A 19,819-nucleotide genomic window follows, 5' to 3' on the forward strand; every position below is an offset into this window, starting at 1 on the left:
ATTAGGCAGAGATTACAAGCTTGCCGAACGAGCTATTTGCGCTTAAATTTAGGGCACATTCTTTTTAAAGCCGTAAGAATGGTGGTAAGTGTAAGTTACGAAAGCACATGTAAACATAGAAGTACCGCTTCGTACTGCTGTTGTTGGTTCTGAGCGCACTATGCTTGTTTAGCTGTACAGAACTGCGGGGCTTTGGGGTTGTCTCAGACGACACTGGCCGATTGATTGACGTGACGGTGTCTCACGTGAACATATTTGTCGAGCGAGCACTATGTTTCACGAAACCATTTTCTCCCAGAACGAAAAAATGGCAGAAAACGACACGCCACTGTATGGTGGCGCCATCTAGGTTCAATAACGTAAACAAACGCGCGAATACCTCAGTGCCAGCGCCAACGTACAGGGTGGAGACACCCTTTGAACGGTCCCGTGCCGCTGCAGTTGGGTCAACGTGCACAAAGCGTTGTTCTCGTTTCCCACGAGACCCAGCAACGCGAAACAGATAAGATGATTCAAACTTCGCCAGTTAACCCCGTTGCGGCGATAATTTTAGCGCGGTTTTCATACAATGACTTGTTTCGGCAGCGAGCGAGTGGACCAAAATGGCGGCGTCAGCGCATACGTGTCTCCACCCTATAAGGCGGATGCGTGAATCAAGGGACCCTAGGCTGCAGAGCTATAGTCCCTAGAGCAGAGCGGTCGGTTCCTGTGATGTCATTTGGGACCACGAAAACACACGATTGAGCGGGAAAATCAAAATTTTTACCTAAATTGATTAATTTCTCAGTGAATAAAGCATCGTTTGTATTCGGACAAGCGCCGGGGGCACTATAAAACACGAAATCTTCCGAATAAGACAAACTTGCATTTTGTCTTCATGGCTCCTTTAATTTCAAGAAGATCGCTCTCTGCTGAGTTGTTCTAATAAAACCAAAATTCACCCTCCGCTAGAATACAATTTGCCGTTAGGCACTCTGTCAACCTTTTGTTCCTAATGTGTTCGGCTATTACGGAACATACTGACAAGACTGATATCGATCGGTAGTTATTTAATTCTTTAGTGGACCTTTTTGTGCGGCTACAACGCAAAAAAATTGTTTTGTCAGGAAGACCCCTCTCGTGCGAAGTAGGTTACAAATATGATGTAACGACTGCTTACAATATTGCTAACAAGTTTTAATGGTCTTACTTTCACCTCGTCCGGGTCTGCAGCGAAACAATCTTTCAGCCCGGAAATTGAGTCCAAAACCTCATTCTCACCCGCAAGGAATAAATATTATGAGTTTGGATTGTTCACACGTCCAGTCAAGTCAAGTCAACTTTATTTCATGAATGAGTACAAGAAAACTGTTAAAGGAAGTTACAGCACAGAGGATGTCTCGAAGTTAGGAACAGAGGAGTTACTCGCAAGATGTGCCTACTAAGATAACAAAATGGTCATTGGAAATATTAGCCAATTTACACCAGAGAAAACAACCTTTTTCTAACATTTGACTTCCTTAGATAGTCGACTACGCGAAATTATTCCTTTTATACCTTTCCAAATCAATCAAGAATTTTCCCAATATCCCCTGAAATTGTGCATCGTATGATCATGCTCGTGACCGGAATGATATTATAAATTGGCGTAGTAAAGCGCTATCACACGGCGCAAAAAAAAACAAAAAAAAAAAAACCCGACATCAAAGAGCCACACAAGCCCACTTTCTCCCGGCAGCCCCTAGATGGCGAGTGCAAGTTTAGATTGGAGAATATTTACGGCCAGCACTGAGTTGACCCACGTTCAAACTAAAGCGCGACTTCCATAACGTTTGTTCAGTTTTTAAGGAAGACATGCACGTTGGCTGGTTAAACGCCAATTCTTCTTACAGGAATGCAATTTTTCCGGCAGAGTCGCGAATAAGGCTAATCGCACTTTAGGTTACCTCAAAAGGAATTTTTACTTAGCTCCATAGTCCTTTAAATCACTGCGGTACACCTCGTACGTTCGCCCACAGTTAGAATACGCATCTGCAATATAAGGATTCAGGCCATGCTACACTAACACACGCAGTCGAAGCCATACAAAGCGGCTCAGCTCGTTTCATCTTGGCGAACTCTCATCGTACAGCTAGCGTAACTGTCATGAAGGCGACGGTACATCTTCCATTGCTTGCTACCCGCCGGAAGCAGTCTCGAATTCTTCTCTTCCACAAGATATTCAATAACAGTCCTTTTTTGCGTTCGCTTTGGGTTTAACCTGCGCGATTCATATTATTTCGACGCGATAACTCGCAAAATGTCAACGTGCCTCGCTGTAACACATCAGCGCACCAACAGTCCTTCTTTCCCAGAACCAGCAATGACTGGAATTGTCTCAGCCGCCCTAACAAGCATAGCCGACACCATACTATTCAAAAATTCATGATAAAACCTGCTTTAGTTGTTTCATGTATCATGCACTTCTCTTTTTCTTTTTTTTTTCCTCTCTTGCTGTCGATTTTTGTAAATTTTGCATCTGCTTCCTACGGTACCTTTGTGTATATTTATGGTATTGTAGGCGGATGATGATGGTGGCGCTACATGTATCTTGCCCCTCCCCTCTGCAATGCACTTCAATGTACCCTGAAGGTATTATAAATAAATAAATAAATAAACAAACAAATAAATAAATAAATAAATAAATAAATAAATAAATAAATAAATAAACAAATAAATAAATAAATAAATTGTGAGCATAGGGACGTTATTGCCGGACATTATGCCGAAACGCAACATAACCATCATCGCTTGCATTGTGGACACTAAGGAGTGTGTTTCCCGTTTAGTCATATCCGTGCACCCATCGCCATTATCATCTGTAAATGATCGTCTTCATCCCCTCGCTTCGACTGCGGACGAACGTCTCGGCTCGGCGACCGAATAAAGGCGTTCTTGCGAAACGCCATCTCTCAAAATAAATAAATAAATAAATAAATAAATAAATAAATAAATAAATAAATAAATAAATAAATAAATAAATAAATAAATAAATAAATAAATAAATGTGCCTGCTGGGAAGTGTTCACACTTACCCTCATGCGAGTGTAGCGCTGCACGGCGTCGTCCACGCCTCCGATGTCGTCATGGAAATCGATTACCCGGGCGTTGCTGGCCGCGAAGTTGATGGCCGAAGTGACTGAGAAGCAGAGGCGGCTCTGGTTCAGCGTCTTCTTCCAGTATGGAAAGGTCTTCAAGATATCCAGCTGCAGAGAGGTGGGAAATTTATGGCAGCGTACTCTCAACGCATATGCTAGCCTGCCGCGTGGGCCATTCTCTGCGCACCTCTCTAACTATCCCCTGAGATCCTGCAGATCTGCCCGCCGAGTTATTGACGGGTTGTTTGGCGGGACGTGTGCGTCGGCTGGAATATGACCAACTTTTTCTGGTACAGAGTACAACGCTCGCTTTGTACTGAGTCATGCCCCGTGTGCGTTGCCTTAAAGATTCCATACACAGATTTATAGCGCTGTTGGGCCGTCACGTTGAGACTGTATGGCCTTCAGTATTCGTCTTAATGTTCTCGGAATCAAAACGCGGATGTATCAGCTCCAAAAACCAGGCGCGCGCGTGCAATCCCGCCTGCACGAATACCTAATACCAGTTTATTATGCAGCGAAAAGGCAGTAGTTCTAGATTAACTTTTGCAAAGCCCGAAGTGAAGCAACACCAAACCACTTAGCGAAAACTTACGCGAAGGAGAGCAGATGGTGAGCATTGATATTGCAAGGATAATGTCCAGTGGACACGACTATCATATCACCAGCAACATTACACAATTCAATGGCCGAATCGCCGGATGGAGCACCGGCCACCTCTGCCCTCCCTAACGCAATTTCTCCTCTCCTATTCCTCGGGGAAAATAGGGAAGGGTTCCCTATGTAGCCTCGTTTGGGGAATACCCTCTCCCGACAAGGCATACAAAGGCGGCGTCACCTTCTGACTCACTTTCGAAGCAGAAACCCGAAGGGGGCTGGTGGTTTTATGGGAAGCATCGCAGGTCAAGTTTTTCGGCGTCCAGTTTTCGGCGGTGTTCTTTGTTTGAAGATGTTTCACGCAAAAACAATTTAATTTGGTCGCTTGTGAGGCGAAACTACAGGAAGCGGTGTTAAAAAAATATTAGCGCTCTTGGTACGCGTTTCGAAAACCAGGTGCATCTGACAACAAAACTGTTTTCTCCGAACACAATTAAAACTGCCAACGCAGCTCAAAGGCGGAAGCCTGGCGTACTATAATAACGGGCACTTTTTTACATATGCACGTCGATTCGTCGACACAGCAACCACGTTATTTTAAGGCGGACGTTCCCCACTCCGCGAAAAACCATCGTTGTCCGGTCAAGGCAGTAGCCACCACTGCAAAGAGTAAACAAAAGACACGTGGGGCCTGATGAGATTTGAACACTGCCACCACAGAAAAAGCCCAATGCGCTACCACTGCGAGATCACCGCACGCTGCCAGCAGTTGAACGCAAGGAATCGTTTAGGTTATTCTTTTCTTCGTGGCATATTTGGGGAGTCGCCAGGAACTTCGACGTGCTGATGCGCCCCCTTCACATAATTCCCATATTTGAGCTTGAATTAACGTAATACTTGTAAATTAGGGGATGCCCCGTTGCGCCTACGAACGTGATGGCTAATAAGTCGAGCAGTACACACCAACATCGTAAAAACGCTGATTCTAGGGTACCTGTGGCGTGTGTCAGTCCGCTTGATGAAGTAATTGGCGACAAAAGACTAAGTAACGAAAGTGAAGGAATACACACAAACGCGGTTTTGCAGAAACGAAGCCGGTCGAAGTAATTTGCGCCAGAAGTCTAAGGAATGACAGTGAACAAAGGGACGCAAATACGATGTCGGAGTAATGGTGCCAATAAGTATCGCCACAATTTTGTCTTCGAAGGATGTAAGCAGACTTAAATACGTCGAGGGAGTTTCCCCGCCTCTCATCCTTACCACATCTTAATCTGCTCTAATCCACGTTAATGACTTTCATGACACCTTAATTTCAACTTACTCTGCTTAATCGACATTATTGCACTTTAACCTATCTTTGTCCGCTGTAATCCATCCCACTCCACCTTAATTCATCCTCATCTACCCAAACACAACATCTTAACTGATCCTTAATCCACCTTAATCTATCATAATACTTCTATTCCCTTTTCTAACGAGGAGTTGGATTAGTGATTGGTAATGAATAATTAAGAGTTGGACTTTTGATTGACCCCTAATCAACAATTAATCCGTCAAAATTCACCTGAATCCCCCGCGATACATCTTAACTGATCCTTAATCCACTTTAATCTATCCTAATACTTCTATTACCCTTTCTAATTAGGGCTTGGATTAGTGATCGGTAATGACTCATTAGGAGTTGGACTTATGGTTGACCACTAATCAACAATTAATTCGTCATAATTCACCGGAATCCCCGGCGACACGCGTTACTATTAACCACTAATAAATCATTAGTAACTCATCACTACCTGTCATCATCATCACCATCATCATAATAATCATCAGCCTATCTACGCCCACTGCGGGACAAAGACATCTCCCAATAATCTCCAATTAACCCGGTCCTGTGGTAACTGCGACCAATTTATCCCCGCAAACTTCTTGATCTCGTCTGCCCATCTAACTTTCTGCCGCCCCCTTCAACGCTTGCCTTCTCTAGGGATCCACTCTGTTACCCTTAATGACCAACGGTTATCTTGCCTTCGCCTTACATGCCCTGCCCACGTCAATTTCTTCTTAATTTGTACTAATATGTCCTTAACACGCGTTTGTTTCCTGACCCACTCCGCTCTCTTCCTGTCCCTTAATTTTACACCTATGATCTTCCGCTCCATTGCCCGCTGAGTCGTTCTCAATTTAAGTTGAACCCTCTTAGTGAGCCTCCAAGGTTCTGCCCCGTAGGTGAGTACCGGTAAGATGCAGCTGTCATACATTTTCTTCTTCAGGGACAATGGTATGCTGCCATTCATTATCTGAGAATGTCTGCCGTGTGCACTCCACCCCATTCTTATCCTTCTAATTATCTCTGCCTCATGGTTGGGATCCGGGGTCACAACTTGGCCTAAGTAGATATATTCGCTTACCAATTCCACTGCCTCGCCACCTATCTCGAACCGCTGGGCTTTCCCGATGTTATTGATCATTACTTTGGTTTTCTGCATATTAATTTTCAGGCCCACGGTCCTACTCTGTTTGTCCAGTGTGGAAAGCATGCTTTGAAATTCGTCTCCCGAATTACTTAGCAAAGCAACGTCATCAGCAAATCTGAGCCTGTAATCCCATGCAATCAGCAAATCAGTAGCTGTAATACCATGCAATTATCACTGAACAGGCTACCTCTTTGCTCCCCCCAGCAGTGTTCTGAGTAAGGACAGTGGCACAGCACTCGGCTTTTGCTCTGATTACTCGGTTCAAATACCGCATGATCCCAAGTGTGTTTTTTTTTGTAGCGAAAGCTACTTTACGTTATCTCGGGCAGAGTTCGCGCGTGACCAGTTTTGTCCTTGAGAGCTAGAGGTCAACCTCCCCTTCCACGAGCGCCCGACGCGGAGCAGCGGCCCGATGGCGGGGAGAGGTAGGCGGCAGGGGATAGTAAACTTATTCTTGGATGAAACCAGCGCGAGCATAAACAAAGGCAAACGAAGTGAATCACAAGGACAGGCGCTGGGCTAGCAATTAAAGTTTATTATCAAGAAGGGTAAATAGAAACACTTAAAACAAAACAATAAAAAAGCACTGTGCATGAGCAGCACAAGTTCACATAAGCCACGGTGATAAGGCAACTAGATAGACACCGACTACAGACAAAGGTCACCCAGATATGCGATCTCTTTGGGATGAAGACACACGCTTGCCTGGATGACACGACTGTCTCCCTGTTCTGCTATGTGGAACGCTTCCACGATTTCACTGGGCGTTGGTTCACGGGGTCTAAATAAAAGGTCAATGGCAGGAAATTAGGTCTACATCCGCTGTACTTTGTACAATGTGAAGAAAGATGGGATTATGGGGTCCCTTTAATGACGATTCGGGCTCTCTCAAACGCACGCTGATACAAATTGTGTTTGTTTAAGTTCGTGCTGGTTTTATCCAAGAATATGTCTCCTCAGCTAGCCCACCTTGGAACCCTTCTACCGAGAGCACCGTGGCCGAGAGATAGGCGAGAAGGGGACGGAGACGTGCGCGGAACCCGTGTCGCCACCTTGCAGAGAAAGGCGAGGAGGCCGTCACCGCAGCGATATGCGCGCGCCACAAAGGAAGGCCAGGAGGCTGCGTGATGCGCCGAGCGGTTTGCGATAGGCGGCGAGTGGTTTGCGATAGGCGGCGACGCTTAAACAACGCCGTGAGGCGAAAAAAGATGATGGATAAGTAGTGTATTCTTTGCAAATATGTCCGTGTATTGGGAAACCACACCTTGACCACACCTCGACATTGGGCCTAGCCAGGGCAGTGAAGCTTTCGCTATCAACTAGAGTTAACGAAAGATAAACCACAGTTTTTTCTCCTCAAGCGGTGGCCATTATTCTAGTATCATTCTTGTTGAAAACAACGCCGACCCTCACCTTTTGCTTTTAGTGTGACGTATAGGGCTGCTGCACTAAAAACTGAAGATTCCTTCGCACGGCCCGGCATGAGTTTCCGCGTGACTTCGTTCTTTTGACGTTCAACTCCACCAAAAAAAGGAAGAGCTATTTGATGAACGTTTCAGTGTTTTGCAATTAGACGTTCTTAGAAAGCTTCACTGAAAAAAAAGTTCTGTTTCGCTCCTGGCGCACCGACATTCTCCAAAGCGGCCTACACTCCACTGCTAATAGGTTCAAGCCGTGCACGTTGAATTATACTAGGAGAGGTATATGCAACAATTCTACTTTCTGTATACTCGTGGCGCCATCTACTGCTCGGTTTTGAACACTCCCGCTGTTCTTTTGAGCAACTTATTGTTTGTATTCACTGGCGAGGCGCGCATGCAGGCAACCGTGTGAGTGCGCCGTCACTCGTTACGTCGGGCTCCGCGGGATAGCGGTACTTGTCCGTGCTAAGCACAAGACTGTGTGGCACGTTACAAACTCAACGTCGCCGAACGCAAAGTATTGCCTCGAGTCCAAGGTGAGTGCGATTAATAACATATCTGTTGGCGCCACCGTTGAGAATCGGGTTGAAACGGAGCAGACGACTCAAGCCGGTGTTTTTTTCTTCGGTGTGCAGGCGCAGTGGCCAAAGCCGCATTAGAGTACTCCAGCCGCGTCATGTCCGTGGCGCATCGGCCATGTCTGTGGCCGTTTCCAGTGTTGCCAAGCGAAGAAATTGACAGCTAAACTTCTCAACGAAGACCACCTATGCCCATGCCACACGTACATGAAAACTGATATTAAGTGTTTAAGGCCTTAAGATACCGAATGACTTTAATTGGGTGGGCCGTGCTAGACGCGAAAACGCAAAGGCATTAAATGTGTTAGGCATGATGGTGATCATTAATTACCACAAAGAGAAATTCCCTCAAATTTCTAGAAGTATTTAACGTGGAGAAGAAACGTGCTACAAGCGTTAAAAATGTTTTTGGTGAAAGAAAATATTATGAGAAATAGCGTTTTCTAAAAAGTGCTGCGAGCCGTTTCTAAAAGCGGCTACAGCAACTGCCATCACCTGCCAGCGGTAGCCAAATCCGATAAATTTAGCACGACGGGTAACACGATGTTTTGCATTTTGTCGATGTTTTGACTATGTTTTGCGGTTTTAGTGAACTTCGTCTTCTCAAAACTTCGCCACCAAGAGTGCACAAAAAATCTTATCTCGAAGTTCAGCTATGTTTCCGCATCAACACTCTGGTGCTGAGAGTTTCGTTGGTTTCATGTGGTGCTCATCGCGTTCGAGAGTAGGCAGATTTAAGGCGTTCGTGAAGATGAACGAGTTCTTTAGAACTCCTTAAACCAAAAATGACATTAGAGCAAATGGCATTAGATTTTTGCGTGTAGTAGCGAATTGATGGCATTAAAACTTAAGGTATTAAGCACAAAATGTTAATTTTTGTGTACGTGTGGCACGGGTTTTATACCCATTCACACGATGTAGAAAACCTGCCTTTCTCGCCCCCGGGGCATGCTCCCGTGGCAGATTTAAAGGAGCATTAAGACAAAATACAAGTTTGTTTTATTCAAAAGATTTCGTGTTTTATAGTGTCCCCAGCGCTTGTCCAATGCAAACGATGTTTTATTTACTAAGAAATTAATCAATTTATGTAAATATTTTGGTTTCGCTGCTAAATAGTGCGTTTTCGTGGCCTGCGATGACATCACCCGAACCGACCGCTCTGCCTGCTCTGCAGCCGATTGGGAAGCCTTGGTTACCGTTAGTGAACCTAGATGGCGCCACCATACAGTGAAAAGCCGTTTTCTGCCTCTGATTTGTTTTTGACCGTGTATGAACCTGGCTTGTTTTTGTTCAGGTAGTAAAATAATCATTTCGCGAAACATAGTGCTCGCTCGACAAATAGGGTCACGTAAGACACCGTTGTTTGCGTCAATCGGCCCGTGTCGTCTGAGACTACCTCAAAGCGCCGCAGTCCTGTGCAGCTAAACCAAGCATAGCGCGCGCAGTACCAACAGCAGTACGCATCGGTTCTTTTACGTTTACGTGTGCTTTCGTAACGTCCACTGTTTGTCTCACCATTCTTACTGCTTTAAAAAGAATGTGCCCTAAATTAAAGCGCAAATAGCTCGCTCGGCAAGCTTATAAGCTGTGCCTAATTTGCGCTTGCTTTTGCCGGCCTCCGCCAATCGCGGAGCTAGCTAGTATGACATAATAGGTTCTGTTACGGGAAATGAGCGAGTGGGTTGCATGGCCATTCCCTTTCTTCCTGATTATATAGCTTATTTGAGCGAAGTTTACGATAAAAGTGGTGTCAGTATCATTCTAACGAGACAGCCTTTTTTGAATGATTGAATGAACCAAACTTGTGTTTTGCCTTCATGGCTCCTTTAATCCCTCCGCATGGGCCGACCACGAACGTCACGGGCCAAAAATGCCATCAAATTTTCCCGAGAATTTTGGCCGGACAAGCTGTCGGTATTAGAGCATGGAAGGGATCGTTTCAGCGTCGTGACTCCCTGTGTCGACCAGATGAGATGTGTCCACGCTAAATGTGATCTTTGCTTCGCGATGCTGCTGATGCTGCGCAGTGTGTCACAGTAACAAAAAAAAAATGCTCAATAGGTAAAGTTGTGCTGCTGGACACTCAAGCTTTCGCTATCAATGCATCGTAAGAAAAGCTCCGACGAACTCGTAGTTTGCTGTTATAGTTTTCTATATTTGCTAACACGCCCTTTCTCAGTTCTATTCAAAGCGTCGTTTTTGCAAAGAATTTGTGGTTTGATAGCATCTAGGCTCGTTTCTTTGCGAGACGCAGCCGGTCAGCCCGTCGAATTACTGTTGTGGATTCTGCACGAAGTGCCATGCATCTACCTATCAGTGAACTAAACGTCCTCCCAAGCAGAGCTACACGTGCACTCATCTGAAAGGGACCCTGTAACATTTTTTTTCAACTTTTTGAAATCCTAAATACTTGCAGAACGTAGTCACCCAACACACCTAGTACTTAGATTAAGAGGTCGCAAAGTACCCAACCGAAAAAAATTACTGTTTCATGCTCATCAGGTAACTTGGAGACTCCCTCGAAAGATTTTTCTCTTTCCCGGTCTTGACGTTCTTCAACGGCCCGAATTACGTCACTGAGGCCATGCAGCTGCTGTTGGCCGGTTTCCCTTCAGTTGCAGCAATGAACGCTTTTCGATATCAACTTTAAAAATAAAGCCACAAAAACAAAGCAGAAATGGAAGGCGCAACCGGTTGCGACGAGCAAATGCTGCAATACCGCTCCGTGCTGGTGATGACTGTAGCTTTCGCAGTGCTTCGGGACGTGACAGAAAGAGTGAAAGTGTTTATCGAAAGTGTTGCAAGGTCCCTTGAAGCAGCTCTTGTGGAGACCAGGTTGTGAAACTAACCATTCCCCGCGCCTTCGGATGCGCAGCCCGGATCGGGTTGGGCGGAGAGGCCTGCTTGTACTCGCTGTAGGTCGACCCCCGCCTGAGAAGCCGGTTGTCCTCGTAGGTTGTGTTGCTCGTGGCCACGCCCATCAGGTCGGCATTCCTGCGTGTCAAAGGCACGCCCCGCGCACATCAGCCGACTCTTTGACAAGGCTAGTGCCTAAGAAGAGGGACACCGAATCGGCTCACAAGGCGGTTCTGCCGTTCGACTAATTGTTGAGGAGGTTTGGGATGGTTTTGAAGGTTTTTATTCGAAGGTTCAGGGGTATTTACGAAATGCCTGTTCCCCATTTCGACAGACAACCAACGTAATGAAACAGAGGAACTAGACAACCCAGCACACGCTTTGTGTTTTATGTTTTAAACCATCTTTTTTTAAAGGGAAGATGAAACGCTTTCCAAAAAAAAAAAAATTTGGCCGCGTACCTGCTCCTTTCGTTGCAAATGTCGTCAAAAGACGATAGTATTTATCGACTTTTGCCAAGTAAATGCCCCCCTTCGCTTTCCCGCTCACCTCCCGTGTTGTTCCTGTTGCGTCGCGCTCCCACCAAGGTAAAGACGCCAAAGGTTTGCTTAAATAATTTTAAATTTCCCGCGTTCCACTGCTCCAAACCGGGTGTCTCGATGCCAACGCTGCCTTACGGCGAAGACGCGTGTGAATCGAGGCGCCCTAATGCAACGTTTATAGAACCGCGTTTCCCTAGTTCACGTGCGTACCAAGCAGAACGTGGAACTTATCTAGTGGAACCTTTCGTAACTCTCGCCACTTCATTTCTTCAAATGCCGCCAGAAGCTATATGGCGCGGGCGACAGCAGGCGACGGCGGAGTGATATTTCTTTCTTCAGTTGATGAAGTATTTAATTTCGCTAAAATCAAACATGTACGATTTTTTATAAAGGAACGCTGGAAATATCACTTCTGCATTCATTTGTTGTCTTTATAAGCATAATGTCTTGTCGTTCTTCAACAATATTGACAAGTATGAACATTACACCGGACTTAGACGGGCACATTCAGCTGTGACTATATAAGGCTTTTGCGCAGGCATTGTTTTACTTCGGCCGGGTGGCTGAATCCAGTCACAGAGAGACAGACGGATAGACAGACAGACATACAGACAGACAGACCAAAATTTATGGGTTTAAGTAGCCCAAGAAAGGCTATCGTCTTTAAAAATTGAGTTAGAGGCGCGTTTATATAGTTTCTTGCACGGTGACTCCGTATATCGCATTGAATTTTACCGCAAAGTGAGTCGAACCGGCATTTATCTTGCAAAACCCGCGGTCCCGTTTGAAAGACGCCCGCTCTTCGTCTTTGACGCCTCTGATAGGTTGCGCCCGTCATGGCGTCAAAAGAGCACACCCTTCGGCCGCGCGGGTTGTCGGAAGCATTGGAAACGATCGCACGGTAGCGGCGCTTGCCTTTTCGGCAATTTAGCTTGCAAGTTGTTGTTCGCACATGACTGCAAGTTTGTTTTCCAACTTCCCGTGCTGTTGGTTCAAGCATCAGAGCATGAATTTGCTTTACGCGACCGAGAACCACAAAGCAGTGACTGTGGCGTAGGCTAGAGAGTTCCGCCAGAATATTTTTGAACTGCAACCAGCACAGGGGGTTTCTATTCCTTACGTTAATATTAGGTACTGCGTGAAGTGTTTGTTACTATATACGAAACCGTTTATGCCCAAGATTAACTGGGGTTTTATAAACAATGTACCAGCGAAAAGCACGTACGTGCACTGCGCGAAAACATAGCGTTCATGTGCTGTAAACGTATATGCAAGACATATGTTGCCGTTACGCGCATAAACCAACAAGCGGACTCTGCTTCCGAGTTTCCTTTGTTCGTTGTTCCCCACCGCACCCTCCTTACTCATCTCTATACACTCACACATACACGTGCGCGCACGTGCGCGCGCTATTTGGGCAGCGGCGCTAAGGCGCCTCCGCGATCGCTAGCTGCACTTCGATACGTGGCGTCTTACTGCTTGACTTGCATTTATTCTGAAAACATTGTAGCATACTGGTGCCTCCGCAGCATTATCGGCTCTAGTAGGGCTTGATTTTCGCGCGTGCGTTGCACATTCTGCTACAATATTAAGGCCACCTCGTTATAATTACCAGACCATTGGGACAAGGCAGTTACGTTGTAGTTACGTTACTTTAGGTAACATTCACCAAACGTTTGTGATAATATATCCTTGGCCTGTTTTAGCATTTCTAGATGTAAGCATTTACGGCGCTTGTCGGATAAAGGCCGTCTTCGCTCCTAGTTTTTTTAGTCTCAACGATATATATATATATATATATATATATATATATATATATATATATATATATAGTTAGCGCTGGTTAGCGCACGGACACCAGAGGAATAAGTGTCCGGACAATCCCCCCGGTAGTTGTACACAAACGCTATGTGCCAAGTACTAGCACAAGGGTATGCGCCAGTGGACTCGTAATCCTGAGGCCTGTCTTTCACATGCAATCATGCTTCATCATCGTCAACAGTTGTCTATCATCATCAACGCCCGTCTTGGTTGCTCTCTGGGGCTCGCTCCCTGTCACGTAGGACAAGCCTCGCCTAATAAAGACGTTTCCCAAGACTCCTGGCGCGCGCCTTACAATATATATATATATATATATAGACAGAAAATAAGGGTTGGCAGTGTCAAGAAAATCTCAAAACCTCGGAAAGCAAGGGGGAGGATGTGGTAGGTCATTGAAACAGATAAAGAATTTGGAAAGAAAGAAAGAAAGTGGAGAAAGAATGCCCGCCAGGTGGGATCCGAACCCACGACCTCCAGAATACCGGTCTGGTGCGATAACCACTACGCTACCAGCGGGGCGGTTTTCCCCTCCACTTTCTGGGGTATTTATGTTTAGGTATTTTTTATCTCCTGTGCTTGGGGGTGGTAGCCAGCGCCACTCGGACTACTCGGAGTGAAGGGGACCTTCTTTTTAACCCCCGGGTCGTGACTCGAGTGTCTACGACATGTCGAGATTGGTCGACCAGCGTTGAACCCTCTTAAACGTCCTATGGCACGAAGACTGCCAGAACAGAGGCCCTCGCTATGTATGTAGCGAATCAGAATAGGAAATGAGGGGCTCGTTGAAAATAACACAGAAATAAGAGTTATCAGTCAAGAAAACCTCGGAAAGCAAGGGAAGGATGTGGTGCTTCAGAAAATGGAGGGGAAAATACCCCAGAAAGGGGAGGGGAAAATCGCCCCGCCGGTAGGGTAGTGGTTATCGCACCAGACCGGTATTCTGGAGGTCGTGGGTTCGGATCCCACCTGGCGGGCATTGTTTCTCCACTTTCTTTCTTTCTTTCCAAATTCTTTATTTGTTTCAATGACCCACCACATCCTCCCCCTTGCTTTGCCGAGGTTGTTTTGACTGCCAACTCTTATTTCTCTGTTATTTTCAACGAGCCCCTCATTTGCTATTCTGATTCGCTACATGCATAGCGAGGGCCTCTGTTCTGGCAGTCTTGGTGCCATAGGAAGCTTAAGAGGGTTCAACGATGGTCGACCACTCTCGATATGTCGTAGACACTCGAGTCACGGTCCGGGGTTTAAAAAGAAGGTCCCCTTCACCCCGAGTAGTCCGAGTGGCGCTGGCTACCACCCCCAAGCACAGGAAACAAAAATACCTAAACATAAATACCCCAGAAAGTGGAGGGGAAAATCGCTTCGCCGGTAGCGTAGTGGTTATCGCACCAGACCGGTATTTTATGGAGGTCGTGGGTTCGGATCCCACCTGGCAGGCATTTTTTCTCCACTTTCAGTCTTTCTTTCCAAATTCTTTATCTGTTTCAATGACCTACCACATCCTCCCCTTTGCTGTCCGAGGTTTTCTTGACTGCCAACTCTTATATATATATATATATATATATCATCACCAGCCTATCTACGCCCACTGCAGGGCAAAGGCCTCTCCCATTATTCTCCAATTACCTCGGTCCTGTGCCAACTGTGACCAATTTATCCCCGCAAACTTCTTGATCTCATCTGCCCATCTAACTTTCTGCCGCCCCCTGCAACGCTTGCCTTCTCTAGGGATCCACTCTGTTACCCTTAATGACCAGCGGTTATCTTGCCTTCGCATTACATGCCCTGCCCACGTCCATTTCTTCTTCTTAATTTCTACTAATATGTCTTTAACACCAGTTTGCTCCCTGACCCACTCCGCTCTCTTCTTGTCCCTTAATTTTACACCTATCATTTTCCGCTCCATTGCCCGCTGAGTCGTTCTCAATTTAAGTTGAACCCTCTTAGTGAGCCTCCATGTTTCTGCCCCGTAGGTGAGTACCGGTAAGATGCAGCTGTCATACACTTTCTTCTTCAGCGACAATGGCAGGCTGCTATTCATTATCTGAGAATGTCTTCCATATGCACCCCACCCCATTCTGATCCTTCTAATTATCTCTGCCTCATGGTTGGGATCTGGGGTCACAACTTGGCCTAAGTATATATATTCGCTTACCACTTCCACTGCCTCGCCATCTATCTCAAACTGCTGTGCTGTCCCGAGGTTATTGATCATTACTTTAGTTTTCTGCATATTAATTTTCAGGCCCACGGTTGTACTCTGTTCGCCCAGTGCGGAAAGCATGCTTTGCAATTCGTCCCCCGAGTTACTTAGCAAGGCAACATCGTCAGCAAATCTGAAGTTACTGAGGTATTCTCCATTAACCCTTACTCCCATATATATATATATATATATATATATATATATATATATATATATATATATATATATATATATATATATATATATATATATATATATATATATATATATATATATATATATATAATTTAAACTATTTCTAGAGCTTAATAACTCTGAATTTGATGATATTCACTATGTTCAAATCAACGGAACGTCAATGGGCACGAGGGTCGGACCAAGCTACGCTAACATTTTCATGTGCTCTCTCGAAACCGCATTTCTCGACAAACGTTCTCTTAAACCTTTCTATTACAAACGCCTTATCGATGATATTTTTCTGATCTGGCAGCACGGCGAACAAGAACTTCTTTCATTCATTAGAGATTTCAACAACTGCCACCCACAAATTTCTTTTTCCTCCAATATTCGGCTGAAAGAATCAACTTTCTTGACGTCTCAGTGTCATTGCATGACGGAAAATTAACCACAAAGTTTTACAGAAAGCCCACAGATCGCCATCAATATTTACACTTTGAAAGCAGCCACGTAAAGCATAACAAGACCAGCATACCTTACAGTCAGGCGGTTCGCTTCAAAAGAGTATGCTCGCAAGAAGCCGACTTTAACCAAAACTGCGCAGTACTCCGTGACTCCCTTACAAAGCAGAAGTACCCGGCACAGATTATTGATGACGCAGTAAAACGCGTTAGCAAACTTGATCGGAACGAACTATTGCTCCCAACCAGGCCGCCTCTTGCCCAACCAACTACTAATCTGATTCTAAGTTATTCAGCGTCAGCCCCAAAAGTTACTTCAATTCTTAAAAAACACCATAATATTCTCATGCAAAGCCAAAAACTTCAACGCGTTTTTCCGCATCCGCCCCGCGTAGTCTATCGGCGTTCCACGAACCTACGAGATTCACTCACTTCATCTAAAACCACTCGCCCATCTTACATCGGTTGTCGGCCCTGCCAAAAACCGCGATGCCAAAGTTGCCCCCATATGACGACCACCACAACAGCCACTAGTACAGCTTCAAATTTTAAGCTTAATATCAAAGGAAATTTCACTTGTGACACAGAAAATGCTATTTATCTGCTAGAATGCGCGCAATGCCGACTTGAGTACATTGGCCAGACCGCCAACTCTTTCAGACTACGTTTCAACAATCATAAGTCACACATTAGGACCCTTCCCAATCTGCCGTTATCCAAACATATAAACGCAGTTGGCCATTCGTTTGATAAAATTAAAGTGACAATTCTTGAATCCGGTTTCCGTTCGCACAATGATAGAGAAGTCAGAGAATCTTATCTTATTCATAAATTCAAATCCATGACATCAGGCTTAAACGAAAACATCGGCGCGCTGACCTTTTTGGCGCACTCATAGTCGTCTGTGTGAACTTTCACATCTTGATTACACATCTTTGTGCATGGGCATTCGTGTATGATAATGCGCGCGTGCTCGCAGTTTCACTGGTATAGTTTTAACGTTTTTACTCTATTATCAGTTTCTTTGGCCCCACCTTATATTGTGTAACAGTGACGCATTGGCCGAATGTCGCGGTTGCTCTCTTTCTACTTTGCACCGTAATTGGATGCTGGTTCTGTTGTACTGCACCCTCTCTCCCATTTTTCTGTTTCTGTTTTGTTCGCTACAGCCATGAATGACATGTCAATGTGAATACGAGTTATGTTTTGCTATTGCATGGCACATCATTTTTAAAGATTTATCAGTTGTTCTGACGTACCACGCAGCACGTGCAACCCTCTTTGCTGTGATTGGCCCTTGAAGCCTTTAAAGCTTATGCTCATGCGCTTGGGTTTTATTCTGACGAAGGCCTGTCCCAGGCCGAAACGTCAATAAAGTTTGTTTGTTACCCGTTCGTCTGTTCGCTCTACGGTATATATATATATATATATATATATATATATATATATATATATATATATATATATATATATATATATATATATATATATATATATATATATATATATATATATATATATATATATTTATTTGTGCTTGGCCTTTTGCCGCCTGGCTGCGCCGGCCTGTGTTATCGCTGTTGTCTCTGTGCCAAGGGAGGCGCGTGTTCCATTCTTTCCTTCCTTGCCGCATGTGTTATCTCTTCTGATAGGGAGAGCGTTCCCAACGAATGTGAACAGCCTAGAAGAAGTACAGCAGGCTTTGGGAACTTCTATGCCGTCCGAAGCACCCCGCGAGCCTCTGGCTCGCGGGGTGCTTCGTCACGGGCTGCTTCAAAGACAGCTGCGTCGTCTTTGGCTACGTGACAATATATACATATTTACACGAGTCAAAATCCACTCTCCTCCTCTTCGTTCCACGTGGTCAGAAACCAGCGCAAGGTGTTCTCGGGATCTTGTAGGAGGTTATTCTAACAATGAAACAGCCTGGCGAAAGCCAAGTTCTCATTGCTTTCAGCGCATCTTACCTCACGTAGTGGTTTCAAGTTTTGCCATAAGGAACTCACCCCATGACTTGTCTGGTCATGTCCTCCCGGTTAGCAGTCAAAGGAGGCAACGACCTTATACTGGCCGTGTGCAGGAAGAACCAGTTGGGTTCCAGGACCGCAGGGCTGAACCTGTCGGTTCGAAATATCTGCAGAGACGAAAATACAGAATGACATGCACTTGAGCCAGCTGTAACGCCCCCGCTTTTGGTGTCGGAAGCCGTCTTTGTGTATTTACATCGGACTAGTTTATGGCTAGACTTAAGTGCTTTTTGTTTCCTATCCGCAATTCTGCAATGGAAAGCCTCGCGGCAAAGCCAACTCTATCGCTACTTACCAGCACAAAACAACTATAATTCTTTTTTAAATAACAAACACAACCCCCAAAAGAATTATATGCAGGGTGTTGCGACGATACTTGGAACACTTTAAAAATTTTTCCTGAGCGATCCGCCGCTCTGTACGCGCTCAAACTTCACACAAAGGTCGCATTTTGTGGTCTATTTTGTTTGACACCGGGAACAACAACGGTACTTACCTGTTTATTCTGAAAATACATAAAAACGATTTTCGCCTATGGGAAAATGGCCGCTGATTTGGACGTGCGAGCCAGCGCAAGTTGATGTTGGAACGACGGAACCATCTGCAGAGTGAAACGCATGTTTGGGATTCACGTACGGAGCCAAATGGTGCAGCAGACGATCAGAAAATGCACCTAGAAATGAGCTAACAGACGATGAGAAAACCCGGTTTTCCGGCTCGCACGTCCAAATCGCCGCCATTTTCCCATAGGCGAAAATCGTTTTTATTTATTTTCAGAATAAACAGGTAACTACCGTTGTTGTTCCCGGTGTCAAACGAAATAGACCACAAAATGCGACCTTTTTGTAAAGTTTGAGCGCGAACAGAACGGCGGATCGCTCAGGAAAATTTTTTAAAGTGTTCCAGTTATCGTCGCAACACACTGTATACGAATTGGCCGCGAGACGATTCTATAGAAACTCTGACTTTCATTTACTCGTCATTGTTAGTTCGCTGAGGGGTTCTAAACGCTTCAGAACTGTCCGGACATGGCCGTCTACGTGAGGAGTATGATTACAGGAAACATCTGGAGTTCTTGCATTACCAAGATATTTTCCGACAAAAGTTATATGCCACTTGACCCCTCACAAGGCTACTATTACTCCTCAAACTTCAAATACGGGGTGTCCCAGCTATCATGCACCAACATTTTAAAAAAGAGCATTGGCATTTCTCGAATAATACCTTGTGCATTTTTTGCGTTTCCAAAACTGTAGAGTAGCGGTCAATAATTTTTTGTTATTTATATTGTATTAATTGAAATTATTATCTAACTCGGGAAATACTGTCCTTATCATTACACTGTCAATGAGGCACTTGTACGCACTAACGAGCGGAATCTAACTGGTATTTTCAGTGACGAAATAATTGCCGACTAAGTTATTCTGCCTGATAATGAAACCCTGCGAACTATGGAAAATACCACGTGACTGCGCTCGCACCCGCATCATAAACCAGCGCCGTCAAATAAGCTGATCGAAAAACAGCTGCTTTGCATGTCAGA

General features: G+C 45.1%; 1 protein-coding gene across 1 annotated transcript in view; it reads right to left on the reverse strand.

Annotated features, from left to right (window-relative positions):
- LOC144139298 (uncharacterized) overlaps nt 1-19,819 on the reverse strand; it is a 63,950-nt gene that overhangs the window by 12,609 nt on the left and 31,522 nt on the right. Inside the window, exons 6-8 of the mRNA XM_077671691.1 lie at nt 18,256-18,383; nt 11,036-11,180; nt 3,054-3,224 (exon numbers count right to left, since the gene is read on the reverse strand). Coding sequence (XP_077527817.1) covers nt 3,054-3,224; nt 11,036-11,180; nt 18,256-18,383 — 444 coding nt within the window. The remainder of the gene's footprint in view (nt 1-3,053; nt 3,225-11,035; nt 11,181-18,255; nt 18,384-19,819) is intronic.

The sequence above is a fragment of the Haemaphysalis longicornis genome, unplaced genomic scaffold (genome assembly GCF_048455015.1).
Source record: "Haemaphysalis longicornis isolate Haplotype H1 unplaced genomic scaffold, Haemaphysalis longicornis Haplotype H1 scaffold_5, whole genome shotgun sequence".
NCBI lineage: Eukaryota > Metazoa > Arthropoda > Arachnida > Ixodida > Ixodidae > Haemaphysalis > Haemaphysalis longicornis.